Source organism: Protopterus annectens, chromosome 11.part0, assembly GCF_019279795.1.
Source record: "Protopterus annectens isolate FY-2018-M chromosome 11.part0, PAN1.0, whole genome shotgun sequence".
In the NCBI taxonomy this organism is placed as follows: Eukaryota; Metazoa; Chordata; order Ceratodontiformes; family Protopteridae; genus Protopterus; species Protopterus annectens.
The window spans coordinates 1,153,122,098-1,153,147,823 of record NC_056745.1 but is presented as its reverse complement, the minus strand read 5'-3'; the positions used below and the strand labels follow the sequence as shown (position 1 = coordinate 1,153,147,823).

The following is a 25,726-nucleotide window of genomic DNA, read 5'->3' as shown; positions in this document are numbered from 1 at the left end:
ATCAACAAGCAAGGGGAACACATTCTTATCCTCTATGCAGGCAAGCAATGATTTTATGGGAGACTGCTCAGCTTGCAACTAACTCTTCAGGCAAGGTTTCTGCGGAGCACAGAACTCCTTAGCAGATGTGTTAAGCAGACAAATCATGGATCCCCACGAGTGGAAACTGGATCTTCATGTATTTCAGAAATTGACAGTGTCATGGGGAACTCCAGACATAGATCTGTTCGCTTCTCCACTAAACCACCAGCTGCCAAAGTTTTGCACAAAGGGTTTCATCACACAGCTTGGAAAGTGGATGCTCTTTCTTTCAGTTGGAAAAATCTTCATGTGTATGCCTTTCCACCTCTGCCTCTTCTTCCAAAGGTGCTCTTGAAGGTCAGACAAGACAAGCCAAGGATGATTTTAATAGCTCCAGATTGGCCTCGGCAACACTGGTACCCACTACTAAGGAGTCTGGTAAGGAAGCCTCCATGGCCTTTACCTTGATTCCACATCTGTTATCTCAGAAGGACGGTCATCTGCTCAATGTCAAGCTTCACTCACTTCATCTAACAGCCTGGCATATTCTGTGTTGAAACACAGCAGGTCTCAACTTCCTCAACAAGTTTTAAATGTGATTATGGAAGCTAGAAGACCTAGTACAAGGAAAGTGAGAAAAATGGAAGAGGTTTTTATTTGGAGTAGAGCAAAGAATTTGGAGATTTCTGAGTCTAATTTGAATGTGGCTCTTCAATATCTTACTGAGTTATTGGACAAAGGTTTGTCCTTCTCTTCCATTAAGATTCATGCTGCAGCAATTTCAGCTCACTATGATTGTGACCCACCATTGTTTTCGCATCCTTTGTTCAAGCAGTTTCTTAGAGGGGCAAAGAATATAAGACCCCCGCGTAGAGCTCCTACTCCTGCTTGGGATCTCAATTTTGTGTTGGAAAAACTTACTCTACAACCTTTTGAGCCTGCGGCTACTGCTGAGTTGAAATACTTGTCATGGAAGACTGCTTTTCTGTTGGCTATTACTTCTGCAAGAAGGGTGTCTGAGTTGCAGGCCCTTATGGCAGTAGAGCCCTTTTTGATTTTCCATAAGGATAGGGTATCATTACGTACTAATCCTTCCTTTCTGCCTAAGGTGGTTTCTAGTGTGGCTTTAAACCACACTATTCATTTGCCTACTTTTATGCAGACCCCAAAATAAAGGGGAAAAGATTTTGCACACTTTAGATGTACACAGGCAATTGCGTTATTATTTAAGCAGGACTAAGGATTTTAGGCAGTCTCAGCAGTTGTTTGTTTCTTTTGCTTTGAGTTCAGGGCAAGCCTGTGTCAAAACAAACTATTTCTAGGTGGATTGGGTTTGCATTGCATTTTGTTATTCCCATCATGGCAAGGAGATTCCAGCTGGGATTAGGCCTCATTCCACTAGGGCTACTGCCACTTCAACAGCATTTCTGAGGGGGGTGGCAACTAAGGATATTTTGGAGGCAGCTACTTGGAGTTCAGTGCATACTTTCTCTAAGCATTATCACCTTCCTGTCTACTCTAAGTCTAGGGCTGGTTTTGCCACTGCTGTTTTGCAAGGCATGTTGTCAGCTCCTGCTTCTTTATGATTTGCCAGCCTCCCTTACCTCTGCTTTGGGATTCTACCCAATAGTAAGGACTGCAGCAATGTGGAGCGAAGAACATAGTACAGTTTGTACCTACCATAAATGTAGATGTTCGAGGATCCACATTGCTGCAATTTACCCTCCCTCCTTCCCTCTGTGTTTAGGGGTGGTTGTGTAGGTGAGGTTATATGCTGATATTTTTGTATATATTTTGTATATATTGTACATATTTTTGGTGCAGGTATTTTGGGCCTTGTCTTTTAGGGTCTTCTGACATCTGGGGCAAGAAAAGACTGAGGATATGGCGTCGGTCATGCGCATAGTACCCTGACGTACTGACGCGTCAGTCTAATGCGCCCTGACGCGCCAGCCATATACTCTGGTATTCGGGCCGACTGGACAGCGCACTACCCAATAGTAAGGACTGCAGCAATGTGGATCCTCGAACATCTACATTTATGGTAGGTACAAAACTGTACTTTTAATTCCCTCCACCCAACCATAGCTTTGGGAATCTACCCAAATGTAATGACTGCAACAGTGAATACACTAGAACATCTACATTTATGGATTTGCAGGAGTATCCTCCTTATTCTGATTCTGATGTGGATGATTCCACTCCTACAGCTTCTCCTCCTGAGGATTTCTCATTTTCAGAGACTCTGCATTCCATGAGGAGCACTTTAAATGGGAAGGCCAGGATTACTCTGATTCAGGAAAAGGCTTAGGGAATTCTTGTTTTACCCCAGCATAGGCCCTTAGCTATACCTCCTGTGTTGAATGTGGTGGAAGATGTTTTGCAGAGGCTTCCCTGAACCCTGATTCTTTGCCTCCTGCTCCTGTTAAACCTGATAGGTATTATAGTGTGCCTGAAGCTCATAAGTATCTTTTTAAGAGTCCCAGGGCAGACCCGGAAACTGTTTCTCAGGGACCTAAAGGTGTTAAGGCCTCTGTGGTTAAAAACCCTGTTCCCACTGATAAAGAGGCAAGGGCTTTGGATAGATGGGGAAAGAAAGTGTATACTTCTTCCACTTTAGCCATGAGGGCGTTGAATTGTCAGTTTCACATGCTAAAATATCAAAATTATCTCCTTTCACAACTGAAATCTAAGGTGGATGCTTTGGCGGAAGGTATTGAGTGTAAAGAGTTGCTAGATTTAGTTCATGTGTCTGAACAAGTGGGTAAGCATTCTTTGCAATGTGGTTTTGATGCTGTACAGGCCTCCTCGAGGGTGGCTGCCACTAGTTCTGTTCTTCGCAGGCATGCCTGGCTGAGGGATCAGAATTTAGCTGAGCATGTTAAGACAAGGATTTTAGATGCTCCTTTACAGTCTGATGTGTTGTTTGGTTCTGTGGAAGCAGTTTGAAAGAAAATGGAGGACAAAGCTAAGTCTATGCAAACTGTTAAAGATTTTTGCAGGTGCAGCCACGTTTAGTAGAAATTGGCCTACTAAGGGATGGACATATCCTGCTTATGATTCCCAGTCTAGGGGTAGGCGTGAGTGGTAGGGGCAGAGCTCAAGGTTCTTTAGGCCTAGAACAGGAGTTCACCTGCTCAGACTTCTGGTGAGGGCAGGGGTCAGTCCTTCAGAAACAGACCCAATGACCTGCCTTTTCAGCTGCCAGTAGATTCTCGCCTGGCAGCTCCTTTGGGGGAAGACTGTCTCTTCTCAAAGAAAATTGGGATTTAATCACTCAAGACAGATGGGTGTTGGATATCATTCACCACGGTTACAGGTTTTATTTCCATACATTCCCCCCTTTCAAAGGCATGCCAGACGTTCCTCCTCCACAAAGGAAAGAGGCTCACAAGCAAATTTCTCTGTTACTCCAAATAGGGGCCATTCAGCCAGTCCCTGTATCAGAAAGGGGCCTAGGATTTTATTCACGCCTGTTCCTAGTACCAAAGAAGGGGAACACGTGGAGACCAATTTTGGATTTATCTATCCTCAACACTTATCTGGACATTCCAAAGTTCAAGATGTTGACGTTACAACAGCTTTTACCTCTGCTGGGCAAAGATCACTGGATGGTAACTTTAGATCTCAAGGAAGCTTACCTTCATGTGCCTATAAGATTAAGTTGCAGGAAGTTTCGAGCTGGAAATTCTCATTATCAGTTCTCTGCATTGCCCTTTGGCTTATCTACTGCGCCCAGAGTATTCACAAAGGTTCTGGCTCCAGTGATAGCTTACTTCAGGCTAAAAGGAATTCAAATCTATCCTTACTTGGACGACTGCCTGATTCTGGCTCAAGAAAAGGAAGACCTTCTACAGCATCTGGAATATGTTATAGCAGTGCTAAGATGCCTAGGGTATTCTGTGAACGAAATAAAGTCCAGTCTAGTACCCTCTCAAGACATGTGCTTTCTGGGTGTGAGACTGAATACAGCAGCCCAGATGGCCTTTGGACAAACAAAAGAGTCTATCCCTTTACTTCCATCAACTATCTCATCAGTCCGTGCTGACTGCAAGGACAGTCCTTCAAGCATTAGGTTCATGGCATCTTCTGGTGCTTCCCAATGCCAAACTGCATATGAGGAAGCTGCAATGGTATCTCAAAATGTATGGACACAGCACTGCCAGGATTTGGACACTGTCATTCAAATAATACCTTGCCTTCAAAAAGAATTTTTGTGGTGGGCTCAGGAATGTCACCTAAACAAGGGACTCTCTGTGACCCGGCCAGAGGCGAGTCAGATTTTAACGACAGATGCCTCAGATATTGCTTGGGAGCTCATCTAAATGGAAAGTGGATACAAGACAAGTGGCCTGCCAGACTACAGCATCTACATATCAACATGAAGGAGATGTTAGCAGTCCAGTTTGCATTAATGGCTTTCAAGGAGTTACTTCTTCCAGGGCAGGTGTTGATTCTAACAGACAACACAACTGTCATGTGGTACCTCAACAAACAAGGGGAACACATTCTTATCCTCTATGCAGGCAAGCAATGATTTTATGGGAGACTGCTCAGCTTGCAACTAACTCTTCAGGCAAGGTTTCTGCCGGAGCACAGAACTCCTTAGCAGATGTGTTAAGCAGACAAATCATGGATCCCCACAGTGGAAACTGGATCTTCATGTATTTCAGAAATTGACAGTGTCATGGGAACTCCAGACATAGATCTGTTCGCTTCTCCACTAAACCACCAGCTGCCAAAGTTTTGCACAAAGGGTTTCATCACACAGCTTGGAAAGTGGATGCTCTTTCTTTCAGTTGGAAAAATCTTCATGTGTATGCCTTTCCACCTCTGCCTCTTCTTCCAAAGGTGCTCTTGAAGGTCAGACAAGACAAGCCAAGGATGATTTTAATAGCTCCAGATTGGCCTCGCAACACTGGTACCCACTACTAAGGAGTCTGGTAAGGAAGCCTCCATGGCCTTTACCTTTGATTCCACATCTGTTATCTCAGAAGGACGGTCATCTGCTCAATGTCAAGCTTCACTCACTTCATCTAACAGCCTGGCATATTCTGTGTTGAAACACAGCAGGTCTCAACTTCCTCAACAAGTTTTAAATGTGATTATGGAAGCTAGAAGACCTAGTACAAGGAAAGTGTAATGAAAAATGGAAGAGGTTTTTAATTTGGAGTACAGCAAAGAATTTGGAGATTTCTGAGTCTAATTTGAATGTGGCTCTTCAATATCTTACTGAGTTATTGGACAAAGGTTTGTCCTTCTCTTCCATTAAGATTCATGCTGCAGCAATTTCAGCTCACTATGATTGTGACCCACCATTGTTTTCGCATCCTTTGTTCAAGCAGTTTCTAGAGGGGCAAAGAATATAAGACCCCAGAGCTCCTACTCCTGCTTGGGATCTCAATTTTGTGTTGGAAAAACTTACTCTACAACCTTTTGAGCCTGCGGCTACTGCTGAGTTGAAATACTTGTCATGGAAGACTGCTTTTCTGTTGGCTATTACTTCTGCAAGAAGGGTGTCTGAGTTGCAGGCCCTTATGGCAGTAGAGCCCTTTTTGATTTTCCATAAGGATAGGGTATCATTACGTACTAATCCTTCCTTTCTGCCTAAGGTGGTTTCTAGTGTGGCTTTAAACCACACTATTCATTTGCCTACTTTTTATGCAGACCCCCAAAATAAAGGAAAAGATTTTGCACACTTTAGATGTACACAGGCAATTGCGTTATTATTTAAGCAGGACTAAGGATTTTAGGCAGTCTCAGCAGTTGTTTGTTTCTTTTGCTTTGAGTTCAGGGCAAGCCTGTGTCAAAACAAACTATTTCTAGGTGGATTGGGTTTTGCATTGCATTTTGTTATTCCCATCATGGCAAGGAGATTCCAGCTGGGATTAGGCCTCATTCCACTAGGGCTACTGCCACTTCAACAGCATTTCTGAGGGGGGTGGCAACTAAGGATATTTTGGAGGCAGCTACTTGGAGTTCAGTGCATACTTTCTCTAAGCATTATCACCTTCCTGTCTACTCTAAGTCTAGGGCTGGTTTTGCCACTGCTGTTTTGCAAGGCATGTTGTCAGCTCCTGCTTCTTTATGATTTGCCAGCCTCCTTACCTCTGCTTTGGGATTCTACCCAATAGTAAGGACTGCAGCAATGTGGACGAAGAACATAGTACAGTTTTGTACCTACCATAAATGTAGATGTTCGAGGATCCACATTGCTGCAGTCCAATTTACCCTCCCTCCTTCCCTCTGTGTTTAGGGTGGTTGTGTAGGTGAGGTTATATGCTGATATTTTTGTATATATTTTGTATATATTGTACATATTTTGGTGCAGGTATTTTGGGCCTTGTCTTTTAGGGTCTTCTGACATCTGGGGCAAGAAAAGACTGAGGATATGACGCCGGTCATGCGATAGTACCCTGACGCACTGGCGTCAGTAATGCGCCCTGACCAGCCATATACTCTGGTATTCGGGCCGACTGGACAGCGGACTACCCAATAGTAAGGACTGCAGCAATGTGGATCCTCGAACATCTACATTTATGGTAGGTACAAAACTGTACTTTTAATTCCCTCCACCCAACCATAGCTTTGGGAATCTACCCAAATGTAATGACTGCAACAGTGAATACACTAGAACATCTACATTTATGGTAAGTGTACACAACTGTACTTTCTTTGTGTTTCACTGTTGCAGTCATTACATTTGGGTAATCTGCTGGCAGTCGGCCTGAATAACAAAGTCTTGGGTCCTGCGTTGGTTGCTGTCTCCTCTTCCATGACGTCAGGTCTTCAGGGGTACAAAACTTGCAGCTGACGCCATTTTATCCAGTCTTTCTTGCCGCGTGGTGCCCGAAGCAGAAGCAGTTCGCAAGTGCTAGTCGGCCGACTCCTGCGAGTTTCAGAACCGAAGTCTTCAACTAAAGCTAAGTACCCCATTGGGGAAACATTTTCTTGCTCCTTACTGATGTCAGTAAAAGTTAATAATTGCATTACTTGTGGGAAGCAAATACCTCATAAGGATTTTCACTTGTACTGTATTCCTTGCCTAGGCCCAGATCATAACGTGCCTTGCTGTCGGTTTTGTGCTAGATTTAACCAACGCACTATTAAGCGTCTGTATATTTTTGCTTCTAAATATTTTGGATCCAGATTTAATTACCCTGAAATGTCGCTGGATAGCAATCCGACTACCGGAGTTCACAAAAAAACGCAAAGAAAAAGATAGAGACAGACCGTTGAGGTCCAAAACCGACGACGAAGCTTCTCCTAAGCCATGCGCTGGTTCGCCGGTACTCTGTGAGGCGCTTTCGCAGCCCCTGATACCCGCTACTTTTGAGTCGCAGGCCTCTACCGAGACCCATGTGAAGTCCGGTATGCCGCGAGATTCTCCAAATATTGAACCCGCAGATGTCTCTCCCTTGGATGGGTCCAGAGCCGCTGAGCAGGCACCGGCTTCTGAGGGTGTTTTCAGGCCTCAACATTTTTATATAAAACCGACGCCAGCTTCAAAAACAAGATCAAAATCATCTTCTAAGTCTAAAATCTGATGCATGAGCCACGTGCTCAGGCCCCTATGCCTAAAAAACAGATGATCAAAATGGCTGAGAACTTAATTACCTTGATCAGGGGTTCCCACCCCCCCCCCCCCGCTAAGAGGCCTAGGCAAGACACTGTTTATGAATCTTCAGATCAGGTTTCCATTTTTCTGATCAGGAATTTTCTATATCACCCTATGAGGATTCAGATTCAGAAGAATCCATCCCATATGCATCTCCTCCTGAGGATTATTCTTTTGGAGAAACCTTGCATACTTTAAGGGAACATTTTCATTGGGAGAGTCAGGATTTCTCTGAATCAAAAAAGAGGCTTAGGGATTTCCTTCTTCTTCCTCAGCATAGGCCTTTGGCTATCCCTCCTGTATTAGATATTGTTGATGATGTGTTTTCGGAATCAAGCATGGCTCTGGCTCCTAGTAAGCCAGACAGATATTACAGGGTTTCTGACTCCCACAAATTTCTATTCAAAAATCCTTCTGCTGATCCTGAAACTATCTCACAGGGTCCCAAAGGTGTAAAGGCCTCTACAGCCAAAAATCTTACCCCCTCTGATAGAGATTCCAGAGCGCTGGATAGATGGGGAAAGAAGATTTATACGTCTGCACCTTTGGCAATTAGGGCCTTAAACTGCCAGTTTCATATGCTTAAATATCAACAGCGTGTTATGGGCTTATTGAAACATAAAATTATGTTGATTTCTGATTGTGTGGAAAATAAAGAATTGCAGGAATTATTGCATGCAGCAGAACAGGTTGGAAAGCATATTTTGCAATGTGGTTTTGATTCCTTGGAGGCCTCTTGCAGGGCCGCAGTTACTGGATCTGTGATTAGAAGGCATGCCTGGCTCAAGGAGCAAAATCTGCCTGATCATGTTAAAGCTAAATTGTTGGATGCCCCTTTACAAAATTATACTCTGTTTGGTAATGAGGCAGAAGAGGTTTTAAAGAAAATGGAAGACAAAGCTAAATCTATGCAAACTGTAAAAGATTTCGTACAAGTGCAGCCACCCAGATTCAGTAGGCACTGGCCTACTAAAAACTGGTCCTTTCCTGTGTCCAACAGAGCCTCTCAAGGCAAATCCAGGCACTCAAAAGGCTCTAGATACTAATCACAGGGTTCTTACAGGTCAAAGCAATGGGGTGTCTCCACCTCCAAATCTGGAGGAAACAAAGCACAACCCTACAGTAAACAGTCTGAATGACTTCCCTCTACCATCACCAAGCACTTATCTTTTGGCAGCCCCCTTGGGGGGAAAATTAGCACTTCATGCTCAGAATTGGCAGTTAATTACCCAGGACAAGTGGGTATTAAACATAGTATCCCAGGGGTACAGGTTTCATTTCCATACCTTGCCAATTCCAAATGGTTGGCCAGATCTGCCACAAAATCAATGGGCAGAGGCTCAGAAACAAGTTACGTCCCTCATGGATATGGGGGCTGTTCAACCAGTACCAGAACAGGAAAAAGGACAAGGTTTTTATTCAAGACTGTTCCTGGTACCTAGAAAAGACAATGCCTGGTGTCCAATACTGGACTTATCGATTTTGAACACATTCCTGGACATTCCAAAATTCAAAATGCTGACTTTACAACAGCTACTGCCTATGCTGGGCAAGAATGCTTGGTTAGTGACTCTAGACTTAAAAGAGGCATACCTGCATATCCCAGTAAGGGAATCGTGCAGAAGATACCTACGCTTCAAGGCAGGTTTTATGAATTCTCTGCACTGCCCTTTGGCTTATCCACTGTGCCAATGGTCTTTACAAAGTGCCTGGCACCAGTAATTGCATTTTGCAGACAAAGAAGCATACAAATGTATCCTTACCTGGACGACTGTCTCATTCAAGCAGAGAACAAGGACATTCTTCAACATCTGGCGTTTGTAAAAAGGGTTTTAAGATGCCTAGGGTACACAATAAATGAAAAGAAATCACAACTGGTACCATCTCAGAAAATTACATTCCTGGGTGCAAGCTTGAATACAACTGCCCAGATGGCTTACCTTACGCCAGACAAACAAAGGCAACTAACAACATACTTCAAGCAGATGGCAACAAAAACCCTGCTTTCTACAAGGCAAATACTGCAAGCCTTGGGGTTCATGACCTTCTGCAGTCTTCTAATTCCATATGCAAGACTGCATATGAGGAAACTTCAGTGGTACTTAAAAAGTCTATGGAGTCAGCATTGTCACAGCCTGGAAACAATGATGCCTATCATACCTTGCCTGCAACTAGAGTTCCTATGGTGGACAAAACAAGGGACTGCCATTCACACCACCCCCTGCCACCCAAAATCTAACTACAGATGCATCAGACTATGTTTGGGGGGCACATCTGGCAGGGAAGTGCATTCAGGGTAAATGGAGCCCACAGCAAATGCACCTTCATAGCAATCAAAAAGAAATGTTAGCTGTACAGAATGCACTGACAGCCTTCAAGGGCTGCCTTCATCCAGGACAAATACTGATAAAGACAGACAACACCACGGTTATGTGGTACATAAACAAGCAGGGGGGTACACACTCCTACTGCCTTTGCAGACTAGCCATGGCATTGTGGAACATGGCCTTGACCTATCACATACAACTACAAGCTCAATTCCTGCCAGGAAAGCTAAATACTCTGCAGACGAACTAAGCAGAAATCTCATGGACCCACACAAATGGAAACTGGAACCATGGATTTTCAACATATTGACACGCAAATGGGGGAGTCCAGACATAGATCTTTTTGCCTCACCCCAAAACTATCAGTTGGACAAATTCTGCACAAGAACTCATCACAAAAAAGCCTGGAAAGTGGGTGCTGTATCCTTCAGCTGGAAAAACCTATCAGTCTATGCCTTTCCCCCTCTGCCTCTGCTCTCCAAAGTTCTACTAAAAGTCAAACAGGACAAACCAAAAATGATTTTGATTGCTCTAGACTGGCCTCGCCAACACTGGTACCCACTCCTGCGCAATGTGTCACACCTTCCACCGTGGCACCTGCCTCAGACACCTTACTTACTGTCTCAACAGAACAACCAAATTCTGCACACTCTGCTCCAAACTTTGAGTCTTGCAGCGTGGCTAATCACCTAAATTCACCCTTAGCATCCCTCAGCAAACCTGTGATGGATGTCATTTTTGAGGCAAGAAGGCCTAGTATTAGAAAATCTTATGCTGACAAATGGAAACAATTCTGTGCCTGGAATCCATCTCAAGGGGTAAGCACAGCAGTGCCCAATACTCCTCAGATTTTGCAGTACTTAACTGAGATGCTTCACAAGTGCCTGTCCTTTTCTTCCATAAAAATCCATGCTTCAGCCATTTCAGCTCATTACAACACAGAACCTCCACTCTTCTCTCATCCTCTGCTAAAGCAGTATCTCAGGGGGGCCAAAAACTTAAGACCACCCAGGAGAGCTCCAACCCCTGCCTAGGACCTCAGTTTTGTATTGGAAAAACTCACTCTCCCTCCTTTCAAGCCAGCTGCTACTGCAGACTTAAATTTTCTCTCCTGGAAAACAGCTTTCCTTTTAGCAGTCACTTCAGCTAGAAGGATTTCCGAATTACAGGCTCTTATGGCAGTGGAGCCTTTCATCATTTTTCATGTGGACAAGGTATCTCTCAGGACCAATCCATCCTTCATGCCTAAGGTGGTATCCAATGTGGCTCTTAATCAGACCATTAATTTGCCAACTTTCTTTCCCAATCCACAGAACAAGGGGGAGCAGATTCTGCATTCATTGGATGTACACAGACAACTTAGATTTTACCTAAACAGGACAAAATCTCAAAGAAAATCTGAACAACTACTGGTGGCATTTGCTGCAGGGCAGAGGGAAAGGCTATTTCAAAGCAAACTATTTCCAAATGGATAAGCCATTGTATTAATTTGTGCTATATGCACCATGGAAAAACTATCCCCCAGGGGATCAGATCCCATTCCACCAGGGCTGCATCTACTTCTACATCCTTTCTCAGAGGTGTTCCTACCAGGGACATTCTAGAAGCTGCTACCTGGAGCTCAGTTCATACGTTCACCAAACATTACCATTTACCTTTTTTCTCTAAATCCAGAACTGGCTTTGCCACTGCTGTCCTGCAGGGCCTTATAGCTGGTCCTAATGCTGTATAATTCCCTCCACCCAACCATAGCTTTGGGAATCTACCCAAATGTAATGACTGCAACAGTGAAACACAAAGAACATAGTACAGCTGTGTACACTTACCATAAATGTAGATGTTCGAGTGTATTCACTGTTGCAGTCCTGGTTACCCTCCCTCCAGCCCCCTATTTTTCTCTGGCTATACCTCTACTTTCTTTCACTATGCTTAAAAGCCCCTTTGGTGTATTTGCTTTTGGGATTGGAGGTATATTTTTGTGTTTTTAATTTTATTTGCTCCCCATTTGGGGGGGGGCACCTGACATCTGGGGCAAGAAAAACTGATGTAATGGCGTCGGCTGCATGTTTAATACCCCTAACGACCTGACGTCATGGATGAAGGGACAGCAACCAACGCAGGACCAAAGACTTTGTTAATCAGGCTGACTGAGGGCAACCTGCCAGCAGATTACCCAAATGTAATGACTGCAACAGTGAATACACTCGAACATCTACATTTATGGTAAGTGTACACAACTGTACTTTATGAGGCATGATAATGCAGGTGAAGGGCCTCCTCATCCCTATAATTCCATTATTTCTCTGTATTGCTGACTCTGGAGGGCATTACTGAACTTAGCAAATGGCCTCTATATTTTTTTCTTTTTGTTGACTTTTTTAATCTATGCTTTTTGCATTTTTTGCCTTGTCCATATGATCCACCAAACCATGATTTCTCTTTTCTTTTCCCAAGAGACCATTCATTCCTCAGTGAGGTTAAGAGCCAGGCTCATGCCCAGGCCAGGAAAAAGCCCTTTGAACCATACATTCCTAGGCTAGGATATTGCGTAATAGGCCAGTTTTTTCCCTCGGTGTGAGAATCAGAAGCTAGAAATCTATCCTCTGTGGGAGACATGCAAGTCCCTCTTCCCTTATCAAATCCACCCTCATGGTACACACTGGCTGAATATGGCCGCTGCTGAGGGTACTTAGACAAGCCTCAGCACATATTACTGCCTGGCATACAAATAGTCCACTGAGTTTAAGGACTCAAAAGACAATCATAAGGCCTTTTTTAGCTATGTTAGGAACCTGGGAGGAAACACCCAGATATGCTCAGAATTAGTTCAAAATGATGTAAAAATCACTGAACCAACAGACATTGCCAACATACTGGCTGACAGGTTCAGTGCAAATTTCTCCCCCCTCCCCCCCAAAAGGAGAGATATCTATACCAGTGGATTGTAGCCCCCCAAACATCTCAAATGCTCAGGTGAAAACTGCTCTCTCCAAGGCGAAAAACACAGCATCTATGGGACCAGATGGTGTCCCCGGTTGTGTGCTCCACGAACTCAATGAGGAATTAAACCCGCAGTTAGGGCAGCTGTTTAATCTTAGCTTCACCTCAGGATACGTACCCAAGGAGTGCGTATGGCAATTGTGGTCCCACTTCACAAAGGCGGTGCCTCCACTGACCCTGGAAATTACCGCCCCATCAGCTTAACAAGCCTGGTCTGCAAAGCTATGGAGAGGATCTTAATGGAACTCATAAATAAAGACATAGGGGACTTACAGACATTGGATCTAACCCAGTTTGTCTTTGTCAAGGGCAGATCATGCCTTTTAAACTTGGTTGACTTTTTCGAAACAGTCACCAAGGCCATTGATGAGGGCAAGGCAGTCCACACAGCCTACCTTGACCTTGCAAAAGCTTTTGACACAATACCCCACTCGGGTATCATTGAAAAACTCAACAGCTTAAATGTAAACCCATACATCACAAGATGGGTTGCAAACTGGCTAAGTGACAGAACCCACAGGGTCAGAGTTGCTGGTGCCATGTCAGACTCCAAGCCGGTCACAAGTGGTGTCCCACAGGGCTCAGTTCTGGGCCCCCTCTTGTTCGGCATCTACTTTTCAGAAGTACAGGCAAACACAGGAGGATTATGGCTGACAAAGTTTGCAAATGACTGCAAGCTGGGCGCCATAGTTGAAAACACATCAGACACAGATATCCTTCAGAAAGGGTCTCATAGAAACGGATAACTGGTGCCAGAGCCATGGCCTAAAGTTAAACGCCAAAAAATGCATAGTCATACCCTTCGGGAAAAACAAGGTTACCCCTAGCTACCATATAGGTGGCAATCCACTAAGCACAGAAGATGTCATCAGGGATCTGGGGACCCAGGTTGACAGCAACCTTTCGTTTGACACTCATGTTGCCAAAGTAGTTAGGAAGACCTTCTACATTGCCCACCTGATCATGAAGGGATTCACATCTAGATCAAGGGAGGTCATTGTTCCCCTGTACTCATCACTCATCAGACCAATGATAGAGTACAATGCCCCATTCAGAATGTATCTTAACCGACACCTGCAGCAATTGGAAAGGCCCCAAAAGTTCCTCACCAAAAGGATAAAGGGTCTCAAAAACATGTCTTATGCTGCCTGACTGAAGGAACTCCAGCTCTATTCAGTCGCATACCGTCTGCTCAGAGGTGACCTGTGCCTGACATACAAGGCCATGTCCAACCCGGAATTAATGAACATGCTCCACCTCAAAAAATCCAAATCCATCAGAACTACAAGAGCAAGAGACTTAAACCTTAACACGGTTATAAATAGGACGTGCTGGAGGGACAGATTCATCACCCAGAGACTCCCTATGCTGTGGAACAAAATCCCGGTACATGTGAGGCAGAGCACCTCGCTGGCTTTGTTCAAGAGAAATCTTGACCAATGGATGGGAGATCGCAGGTTTGCCCCAGGGATCACCTCAGTGTCACTGCTGGACAGAGGCACGGCAAAATAATGGGCATAGTATCCTTCAAACTTAAGGGGTGGTGAAAGCCACAAAAACTTTGGGCTAGGCTTATAAATGCCCTAGGGCAGATAGCCTAGTATGAACCTATGAACCTAATTCAGCTGCATCTTGCAATACCCCAGCCTACCACCTAGGGTCAGTAGTGCAGCAGCTTCAGTTGTCTCCCTTCCTTTATGATGAGGTTGTTGGCATTGCCACTCACTCTCATACTCAGCCCTTCCAGTGCCTCATCTGGTTTTGCCATTTTAAAGGATATTTTTGTTTCTCTTGTTTTGGAAAAGTAGTTGGAGTCCATTGCTTTGTTATGCGACTTGTGTGTTGTATAGCTCCTGTGGGGTGGCTGTTGGTGGATTTCCCTTATGATCATTCCACAAAAGAATTCTATTTAAGAAAAATTTCCTTTGTTAAAATATATATGTCTAAGGAGACCAATGTTTAACACTATTGTTGAATTAAAAAAAAAGTTGGACACACGTAGTTAGAGATTTAATACTTTTGTATGCCAAGCCCTGATCTGGAGCTATGATATTTTGAATTGCAATAGCAATGAAGAATTAAAAATAATTTTGGAAAGCAATATTTGATATTGTAGTACTTTTCTGGCCTGTCTAAGCAATGACACTGCACTTAGGATTTGATCAAACGAAACACACATTTTGACAACATACCAGTGTTTTTTTGTAATAAGCGCTATTGTGCAGTACCCCAGCTGTGCTTTCTGTGAGTGGAGCTGTGACTTGGGAGGGGGGGTCCCGACTGCAGATGAGGAAAAAAATGGTAAATTACACAAAACTAGGAAGAGAATAAATGATGTGTACATTCCGTAGCATATTGTTGCTTTCTTAATTAAATGATGCAAAGTTGGAGATTTTCTGTTTTGGAAACTCTGGTATTTTTGTATTCTTATTTTTTTTCTAAAATACAAACACAACCAAATGTAAATGTATTACAGTACATCAGAGTTTATGTATAACAACCAACATTTTTTTGTTGATGCAAATAAATTCACTGCCATGAATTAAGTTGTTTTTTTAGAGATCTTATGTATAGTTCTCATTCCCATTTAAGTGATTACTGGCTGCTCATGTACCTTGTATTTGCTTTCATAGCATAATATATGAAATTGGAGTTTGTGTGTGGTGTTTTGATCAGTCTTATTGTTTGTCATTGTTACCTGTTGCTTTCAGGCATTATGCACCGTTGTCAGCCCTATGTTTTCTGTTTTTATCCAGTGAGGATTTCGTTTTTCTGAAGGTCATTTGCTAAGAGTGGTTATACATTTGGCCTTTTGTTGTCACATTTAGAATGTCACAAATAAATGTTTGAACAGGACTAATGAGTTATGATTATTCCCCAGGGTATTTTCTGCGTGTTGCATGCATACAGAAGTACTGCTTTAAATAGGCTGATATACAGAGCAGGATGCTAGTTAAAGCCCATGATCAGAATTGTAAATTATTCATTAATTGTATGGTTTTCTTTGTCTTACATTTTAACAGGAGCTTGACAGGCAGCTGCCCATAGTGGAACCCTTCTTCGTTCAGAAATCAGAGGATGTTGGACAGTCTGGCAACAGCATGCGAGTTACATGGTTGGGACATGCTTCTGTCATGGTGGAAATGGATGAAATTATAATACTAACAGATCCCATCTTCAGCCAACGTGCCTCGCCAGTAGGTGGCTTGGGCCCCAAACGTTTCCGTGGACCGCCATGCACTGTAGCCCAGCTTCCTAAAATAGATGCAGTATTAATTAGTCACACCCATTATGACCATTTAGACTACAGCACTGTGGTCAGCTTGAATGAACGGTTTGGGAGTGAGCTGAGGTGGTTTGTACCCTTGGGGCTCATGGACTGGATGCAGAAATATGGTTGTGAGAATGTAATTGAATTGGACTGGTGGGAGGAAAACTGTGTCCCTGGACATGATGAAACCACATTTGTATTTACTCCTTCCCAGCACTGGTGCAAACGGACTGCTGGAGATGACAATAAAGTACTGTGGGGCAGCTGGTCTGTCCTAGGACCATGGAACAGGTTTTTCTTTGCAGGAGATACAGGTTACTGCTCAGGATTTGAGGAAATAGGGAAAAGGTTTGGACCTTTTGACCTTGCTGCCATTCCAATCGGTGCTTATGAACCAAGGTATGCACCCACCAAGAATCTTTTTCTTAAAACAACAGCAATTTTTTCTTTGTAGCAAATAAGCTTGCAAATGTAGCATTTCCTGTTTTATACTGTTTATTTGTGTAGTTTTTGTTTACAGTCACAAGTTGCTTGAAACATAATTTTAAGTGGTTTTCCTTAATGAAATGTGAATGGAAGTTATTAATCATGAAGTGTCAAAGATAATTTAGTTGCCTGCTAGTTGAGTGTTGGTAGATTTTTGTGTCGGATTAGTAAGTGTTACCTTGTGAGTATATTGTGGAGAAAATTAAATTTATGTGCTTGCACCAGATGAGCTAGTGGGACTGTCTGTGTGGGTTTTCCAGTTTGTAAGCTTGTGGATGTACACAATAATTTCAGCTATTGTAATTTGCATAATGCTATTGTAATCAATCAGAATAGCAGAGAGACCATGCATTTTCATAACATACAGGAACACATACTGTAATTAGACCAGTGATGCACCAGTTGAACTGTCTGGAAGATTTGCACAGAGAATTATGGCTGTAAGCTGATAATGAGTTTCATCTTAAAGTCTTGAGCTTGATTCTGTTCATCTCTACTGCCAGATTGTGCAAATCACAGCATCTCATATTTCTAGATTACTTTGATTATAATTTGCTGTTGTTCTCAGGTTATATGTCAGTGGAGTTCCATAGTGTCTAATATAGCTCAGTGATTTCCTAAATACTTCTTTCAAAACAAAAATGGAACACCTTTTAAAATTTGATTTGAGTTAAGTTGCCTCTATTACTGAATATCCCACCATTACATCCAGGTTGTCACAGCACTGATATTATGATACAACAAAGTTGTTTTCTCGTAATACCACTCTGTAAGTACAGATCTTTCTTTCACTGGTCCTTACTCTATGTTACACTTGGTAGGCTGAACTATCATCTAATAGCTACACTGTGTATAACTAGATGTTCTTCGTGTTTCACTGTTGCAGTCATTACATTTGGGTAATCTGTTGGCAGGTTGCCCTCAGTCGGCCTGATTAACAAAGTCTTGGGTCCTGCTTCGGATGCTGTCCCTTCCATGATGTCAGGGGTATAAAGCATTTAGCCGACGACATTACATCAGTCTTTCTTGCTGTGCGGTGCCCGAAACAGAAGCAGTTCGCAAGTGCCGGTCAGCCGACTCTTGAAATATTTGTTTTCGAGTTTCAGAACCGAAGTCTTCAACTTAAAGCTAAGTACCCCGTTGGGGAAACTTTTTTTTGCTCCTTACCAGTGTCAGTAAAAGTTAATAATTCCATTACTTGAGGAAAGCAAATACCTCATAAAGATTTTCATTTGTACTGTATTCCTTGCCTAGGCCCTGACTATGACGTATCTTGCTGTCGGTTTTGTGTTTTATTTAATCAGCGCACTGTCCGTCGTCGGTACATTTTTGCCTCTAAATTTTTTCAGTTCTTGGTTTAATTATCCAGAAATGACGTCTATTGGAATTCCGAAAAAATGTAAAGAAAAAGAGACAGGCTGTCGAGATCCAAAACTGCTGACGACGCTTCTCCTAAGCCAGTCGCCAGTTCGCCAGTACTCAGTGAGGCTCTTTCGCAGCCCCTGATACCCGCTACTTCTGACTCACAGGCCTCTACTGAGACCCATTCGGAGTCTGATATGCCGCGAGATGCTTCACCTATGGAACCCACAGATGTTTCTACCTTGGATGGGTCCGGAGCCGCTGTGCAGGCACCGGCTTCTGAGGGTGTATTCAGGCCTATGAACTTGCATATTAAACCGACACTACCTTCCATTCTAAGGCCTAAATCTCGATCTATGTCTAAAAAAAACAATGCCCAGGCCACATGTTCAGGCCCCTATGCCTAAAAAACAAATGATCAAAATGGCTGAAGCTCTTATTACTCTTATCAGGGTTAGTCACCCCCCCCCCCCCCTTCTAAGAGGCCTAGAACTGAGCTTGACTGTGAATCTTCTGATCAGGACTCTGTTTCTTCTAATTCTTCCAATGACCTGGATTTGTCCATTCCTACTTATGAAGATTCTGATGCAGAGGATTCCATTCCCTCTGCCCCCCACCCCCAAGGACTTTTCTTTTGGGGAAACTTTAACTACCTTAAGGGAGCATTTCCACTGGGAAATTCAGGATTTTTCTGAATCTAAAAAGAGGCTTGGGGATTTCCTTCTTCTACCTCAGCATAGGCCTTTGGCTATACCTCCTGTACTAGACATTGTTGATGATGTGTTTTCGGAATCCAGTATGGCCCCTGATTCCCTGCCTCCGGCTCCTAGTAAACCTGACAGATACTACAGGGTTCCTGAGTCCCACAAGTTCCTTTTCAAAAATTCTGTTGCGGACCCAGAAACCATTTCTCAGGGGCCCAAGGGCATTAAGGCTTCTACTGCTAAAAATCCTACCCCTTCTGATAGAGACTCCAGGGCGCTGGATAGATGGGGTAAAAAGGTTTATACTTCTGCAACCTTGGCAATCAGGGCTTTAAACTGCCAATTTCATATGCTAAAATATCAACAACATATTATGGGACTGCTTAAACAGAAAATTATGTTGATTTCTGACTGTGTGGAAAATAAAGATTTACAGGATTTATTGCATTCTGCTGAACAAGTTGGAAAACATATTTTGCAATGTGGAATTGATTCTTTAGAGGCCTCTTGCAGGGCTGCTGTTACTGGGTCTGTGCTTAGAAGGCATGCTTAGCTTAAGGAGCAATATCTGTCTGATCATGTTAAAGCAAAACTGTTGGATGCTCCTTTAAATCAGGACCACCTGTTTGGCAATAAGGCTGAAGAAGTTCTAAATAAGATGGAAGATAAAGCTAAATCTATGCAAACTGTAAAGGATTTCTTACAAGTGCAACCTCCAAGATTTAGTAGGCACTGGCCTACTAAGAATTGGTCCTTTCCAGCCCCTTCCAGATCCTCTCAAACCAAACCCAGACACAGTAAAAAACCCAGGTTTCAGTTCCAGGGTACCCCCAGAGCTAAGCAGTGGGGGCCTCCACTTCCAAATCTGGAAATAAGACACCCCCCTACAGTAAACAGTCTCAGTGACTTCCTTTTAAAATTACCAAGAACTTATCTTTCAACCACCCCTTTGGGGGGAAAGATTGCTCTTCATGCAAAGAACTGGGATCTCATAACCCAGGACAAATGGGTTTTAAATACAGTGTCCCAGGGATACAGATTTCATTTCCACACATTGCCAACATCAAACGGGTGGCCAGACCTGCCCCCAAATCAGTGGGCAAAGGCTCAAAAACAAGCACTTTCTCTCTTAAGCATGGGAGCTATTCAACTGCTGCCAGAAGCGGAAAAGGGACAAGGTTTCTATTCAAAGATTTTCCTGGTACCCAGAAAAGACAAATCATGGCAGCCAATCCTGGACCTGTGTACTCTAAACACCTTTCTGGAGATTCCAAAATTCAAGATGCTGACTCTTCTCCAGTTACTTCCTATGCTAGGCAAAAACACCTGGTTGGCAACTCTAGATTTAAAAGAAGCATACCCTGCACATCCCAGTCAGGGAATCTCGCAGAAGATACCTATGCTTCAAAGCAGGCTACTTGCATTATCAGTTCTCTACACTGGCCTTTGGCTTGTCTACTGCACCCAGGGTATTCACAAAGTGCCTGGGCTTCAGTTATTGCATTTTGCAGGCAAAGAAATGTTCAAATATATCCATACCTGAATGATTGTCTAATTCAGGCGGAAAACCAGGGCATACTTCTAAATCATCTGGTGTTTATAAAAAGGGTTCTAACTTGTCTAGTGTACACCATAAACGAAAAGAAATCACAACTGGTACCCTGTCAACAGATTACATTCCTGGGTGCAAGCTTGAATACACTTGCCCAGATGGCTTTCCTCATGCCAGAGAAGCAAATTCATTTGGTAACTTACTTCAAACAAGTGGCCACGAAAACCCTGCTATCTGCAAGACAAATACTGCAAGCCTTGGGGTTCATGGCCTCCTGTTTTCTTCTAATTCCATATGCAAGACTGCATATGAGGAAACTACAGTGGTAGCTAAAAAGTCTATGGAGTCAACATTGTCACAGCCTGGAAACAATGATTCCTGTCATACCTTGCCTATGCCTGGAGTTCCTATGGTGGGCAGAAGCCTGCCACCAAAACAAGGAATTACCATTCACACTACCCCCTGCCACCCAATCAAAAAGAAATGTTAGCTGTACAGAATGCTCTGACAGCCTTCAAGGACTACATTCTTCCAGGACAACTAATGGTAAAGACGGACAACACCACGGTTATGTGGTACATAAACAAGCAGGGGGTACACATTCCTACCCCCTCTGCAGACTAGCCATGGCATTGTGGAACACAGCCCTGAGCTACCAAGTGCATCTACAAGCTGAATTCCTGCCAGGAAATTTGAATACACTGGCAGACGTACTAAGCAGAAACCTCATGGACCCACATGAGTGGAAACTGGAATCACGGATTTTCAACATGTTGACAAACAAATGGGGGGGAGCCCAGACATCTATTTACCTCCCCCTAGAACTACCAGTTGGACAAGTTTTGCACAAGGACCCCCCACAAACAAGCCTGGAAAGTGGATGCTCTGTCCTTCAGCTGGAAAAATCTATCAGTCTACGCTTTTCCCCCTCTGTCTCCGCTCTCCTAAGTTCTACTAAAAGCCAAACAGGACAAACCAAGGATGATTTTGATTGCTCCAGACTGGCCGCGCCAACACTGGTGCCCCCTCCTGGGCAGTGTGTCACAAATTTCTCCATGGCACCTGCCTCAGACCCCTTCCCTGCTGTCTCAGCAGGAGAACCAAATTCTGCACCCTCAGCTTCCAACATTAAACCTTGCAGCCTGGCTAATCACGTAAATTCACCCATATCATCCCTCAGCAAACCTGTAATGGATGTCATCTTGGAGGCGAGGAGACCTAGTACTAGAAAATCTTATGCTGACAAATGGAAAAGATTCTGTGCCTGGAACCAATCTTTAGGGATGAGCACAGCAGCGCCCAATTTACCTCAGATTTTGCAATACTTAACTGAGATGCTTCACAAGGGCCTGTCTTTCCTCCATTAAAATCCACACCTCAGCTATTTCAGCTCACTATAACACGGAACCACCCCTCTTCTCTCAAATTCTGCTCAAGCAGTATCTCAGAGGGGCAAAAAACTTGAGACCACCTAGGAGAGCTCCAACCCCTGCCTGGGACCTCAACTTTGTTTTGGAGAAACTCACTCTACCTCCTTTCGAGCCAGCTGCTACTGCAGACTTAAAATTTATTTCTTGGAAAACAGCCTTCCTTTTAGCAATCACTTCAGCTAGAAGGATGTCTGAATTACAGGCCCTTATGGCAGTGGGCCTCTCATCATCTTTCATGCAGACAGGGTATCTCTCAGGACTAATCCATCCTTCATGCCCAAGGTGGTTTCCAGTGTGGCTCTTAATCAGTCCATTCATTTGCCAACCTTCTTTCCCAGTCCACAGAACAAAGGGGAACAGATTCTGCATTCCTTGGATGTGCACAGACAACTAAGATTCTACTTGGACAGGACTAAATCTCGAAGAAAATCTGAACAATTGCTGGTGGCATTTGCTTCAGGGGCAGAGGGGCAGGCTATTTCAAAACAAACCATTTCTAAATGGATAAGCCATTGCATTAATTTCTGCTATAAGCACCATGGGAAACCTATCCCCCAGGGGGTCAGATCTCACTCCACCAGGGCTGCATCTACTTCTGCAGCCTTTCTCAGAGGTGTCCCTACCAAGGATATCCTAGAAGGTGCCACCTGGTGTTCTGTGCATACTTTCACCAAGCATTATAATTTACCAAATTTCTCTAAATCCAGAGCTGGCTTTGCACTGCTGTCTTGCAGGGCCTTATAGCTGCCCCTAATGCTGTATAAACTCCTCCCAACCATAGTTTTGGGAATCTACCCAAATGTAATGACTGCAACAGTGAAACACGAAGAACATAGTACAGTTGTGTACACTTACCATAAATGTAGATGTTCGAGTGTATTCACTGTTGCAGAGAGGCATTCAGTATGCCATTAGGTATATAAATTTCTACACTACCGAAGTGGACGTGTACGTGGAACACAAGTGCTTCCAATGTTATCTCAACCAAGGTCATACTGTGGAAGAAATCACAATGTGTTTTTTTCTCATAGCTGATGATGTACAAAGTTTAAAACTGTAAATGATTTTATATTTTTCTGCAAATGTTTTGGGGGGTTTACAGTTTTTTGATCATTTTTTTTAACATACATTTGTGTTTTTTACTTTCTTTTTTATGCTGGCACAGAAATAGATCAGCTGTGCAGCCATATATTTGGAGCAGTAGGTTTGTAAGTTAGGCAAGTGGTTGATTTACTTCCAATGGAATCAGATATGGACAAGATATCTGGTGCTGGGATGGGTACTGGCATATTATGTGCGATTAGCCTTGCATTAATTCGCATGCAGATGATATTGGAAATGGCCTTAATTGAAAATAGGGGACCTCATGTCAGTGAAGTGTGCATATAATGTTTTCTTCTGGTTAGTACTTTGTCTCCTACCAGCCCTAGGGGCAAGAAGTTGTTTAGGTAGTTGTAAGATGGATTGTTGGGTAAAACCCTCAGACCATTCTGTTGTTGGTGAGAAACTTTATGCAAATACCTGTCATCAGGGAAGGGTACAGGTATTCTGTGATTTTTGTGATTACTGCTACATTGTAATTATCATTATTGTTATTATTACAATGCTAAAGTGTTGGAAAAAGCTATTAAGAGAGTCAGGATATTTGTCTATCTCAGGAAATTTCTTCACCAGATATTTTGTTTGCAAAACACACCTGTTGGCGTAGAAACATGACAAATTACCAAAAGTGTGATTTGAAAGGTATGAATTTCTTCGTCTGCAGTGGAAATGCAACAGGGAGTAGCTATTATAATAGCACATGGTGTATGATTTCAAGTTACAGATCATTTATTGGACCAGCAAGGGAGATTTGCAGCACTTAAAGGACTGCTGGCTGACTGCACATTATGGTGGCTACTGTGTACTGCTTGCATGAGTCAACTGTTAAAAGCATTTCAGGATATATGATTCAACTGATACAATCTCAGGAGGGGACAGTTTTTTTTTTTTTTTTGAGATTGGAATCTAATTATTCATCATGTAGATGCACAGGGGCAGGGAGGCCCTACATCCATGAGAATTCCTGGAATATGGAAGTATTTTCAAAAACTTTGTTCTTTATTAGGGTTAGTGGACATAGTTTTCCACCTGGGCTTTTGGGCTCTACACATTATTCCCCAGTTTACTATAGGTATTAGAAATTTTATAAGATGATAATTTAAGTAGAGACTGATCAGTTAGTGCACTTCTTTGTAACATTACCAGTAGTAATTTCAGGCCATGCACCTTTGGGTTTAACTTTAGTAGGTCATCCATCCTTTTTAACTTCTCTTTTTTGAAAGTGGTGGGAAATAGTTAAATGGTCTTTAAAGAAGGAATTGAAGCAGTATACCTGCTCCTTTCAGCACCATTGGCATTGTCTGAGTAGGTCAGAATTTAGGCACAGTAAATATGAAGAGTAATGAAAGTGTAAGCAGATTTGGAAATAGAAAAGGTTGAGATATTTAAATTATTGGATGTTGCTTTACATTTCAAAAGATGGTCATTTTGGCACAGGGCTTTTGATTGCTCACCTACGGTCCAGAGAGCGTTAATGGTTCATCTTTGACAGTTTAAGATCCAAATGTACAGTTTGGCAAATGTGGGATGGAATGCAACAATAGAAAGTATGTAGACATAGTGATTGCTGGATGTTTTATGGATTTCTGTGATCAGCTTTATATGCAAATTGAAAGCTCAAGCCCAAAAATGGAATTGATAGATTTTTACAGGAAATGACTCTCCTTAAAATGAGTGAGGAGTAAATGACTGGTTTGAAGGCTCCAGTTTGTACTGATGGATTGGCTGTACTGTTATCTTAAGGGGAAGTCATTGAGCACTGATAGCCTTTGGAGTTATATTTAGAGGGTGGCAGAGTGGATACTATTCAGATTGTTAAGTTTGATAAATGAGGTAATGAAAACTTTGGAGATATCAACCACATAGAAAAAAAGCTACTAGTTCCATTAATTCATAAAGAAAGCAAGGGCCCTGTTTATATTGACTCCCTTTATTCTGACAGACTTCTGTATTAAATCAGGGTTATAAAATTGTTATTTCACTCTTGTCATTCTGTCGGGCCCATTGTTTCCTGAATGTATCCACATTAACCAGTGTGGTTTTCTTTCTGCTAAACAAACATTTCATAACATTAAGAACTTATTTTTTGATAAAGGAGGTAAAGTGCCATGATCTCAACTTGCTACTGATGAGCTTGGCTGCCAAGAAGGCTTTCCACATGGTGTACTGGGATTGCCTGTTTATAGTGTTGAAATCATTTTATTTTCTGATAAATCTATACTTCTGTAAAGAAAGTTGCCCATTTAAGATGCATGTAGATTTGTCTTCTTTACAAACTGTTTAGAGAAATGAACAGGTGTTGTTTGCTCTGCCACTCTTTATTATTCTTGTAGAGGTCCCATGGAATTATCAGATAAGAGAATTCTGCTGGGTAGGTCAGAAGTAAAATTGTCATTTTATGCAGATGACTTGCTGATCCAGAAAAGTATTGCTGAAACAATTTGGGAAATTATATCTATAAAGTTAATGTTTCTAAAACACAGTTACAGTTAATTTTGTACTGTCATTAGCTCGCCATAATAGTTACCCTGAGGTATGGGATTATGAGCCTGTTAAGGATCTTGTGGTTTGTTTTTCTTCATCTGTTGTGAACTTGCTCAGGATCTCATATGTAAAGTAGTTGGACAATTGTAACAAATTGAAGGAGAAGTGGAAATCATTGCTTTTGGATGTAGGACGAAAAGTTTTTGCTATACAGATGTTTTTTGCTCCCACTGCTAGTTCATACCTTCCAGGCTTTTCCATTGTTTCCTGGGCACAATTTTTATAACCATTCAAAACATTTTGATATTATTTCTTTGGGTAAAGGTCAAGCCTATGGCCTCATAGGCGAATCTCACAATGCCAACTAGTT

At 42.7% G+C, this 25,726-nt stretch overlaps 1 protein-coding gene across 1 annotated transcript in view; it reads left to right on the top strand.

The window, feature by feature from the left end:
- The window catches only part of NAPEPLD (N-acyl phosphatidylethanolamine phospholipase D), a gene marked incomplete in the record, with an annotated part of 998,216 nt that overhangs the window by 946,086 nt on the left and 26,404 nt on the right, over positions 1-25,726 (top strand). Inside the window, 1 exon segment of the mRNA XM_044088514.1 lies at positions 15,990-16,636. Coding sequence (XP_043944449.1) covers positions 15,990-16,636 — 647 coding nt within the window.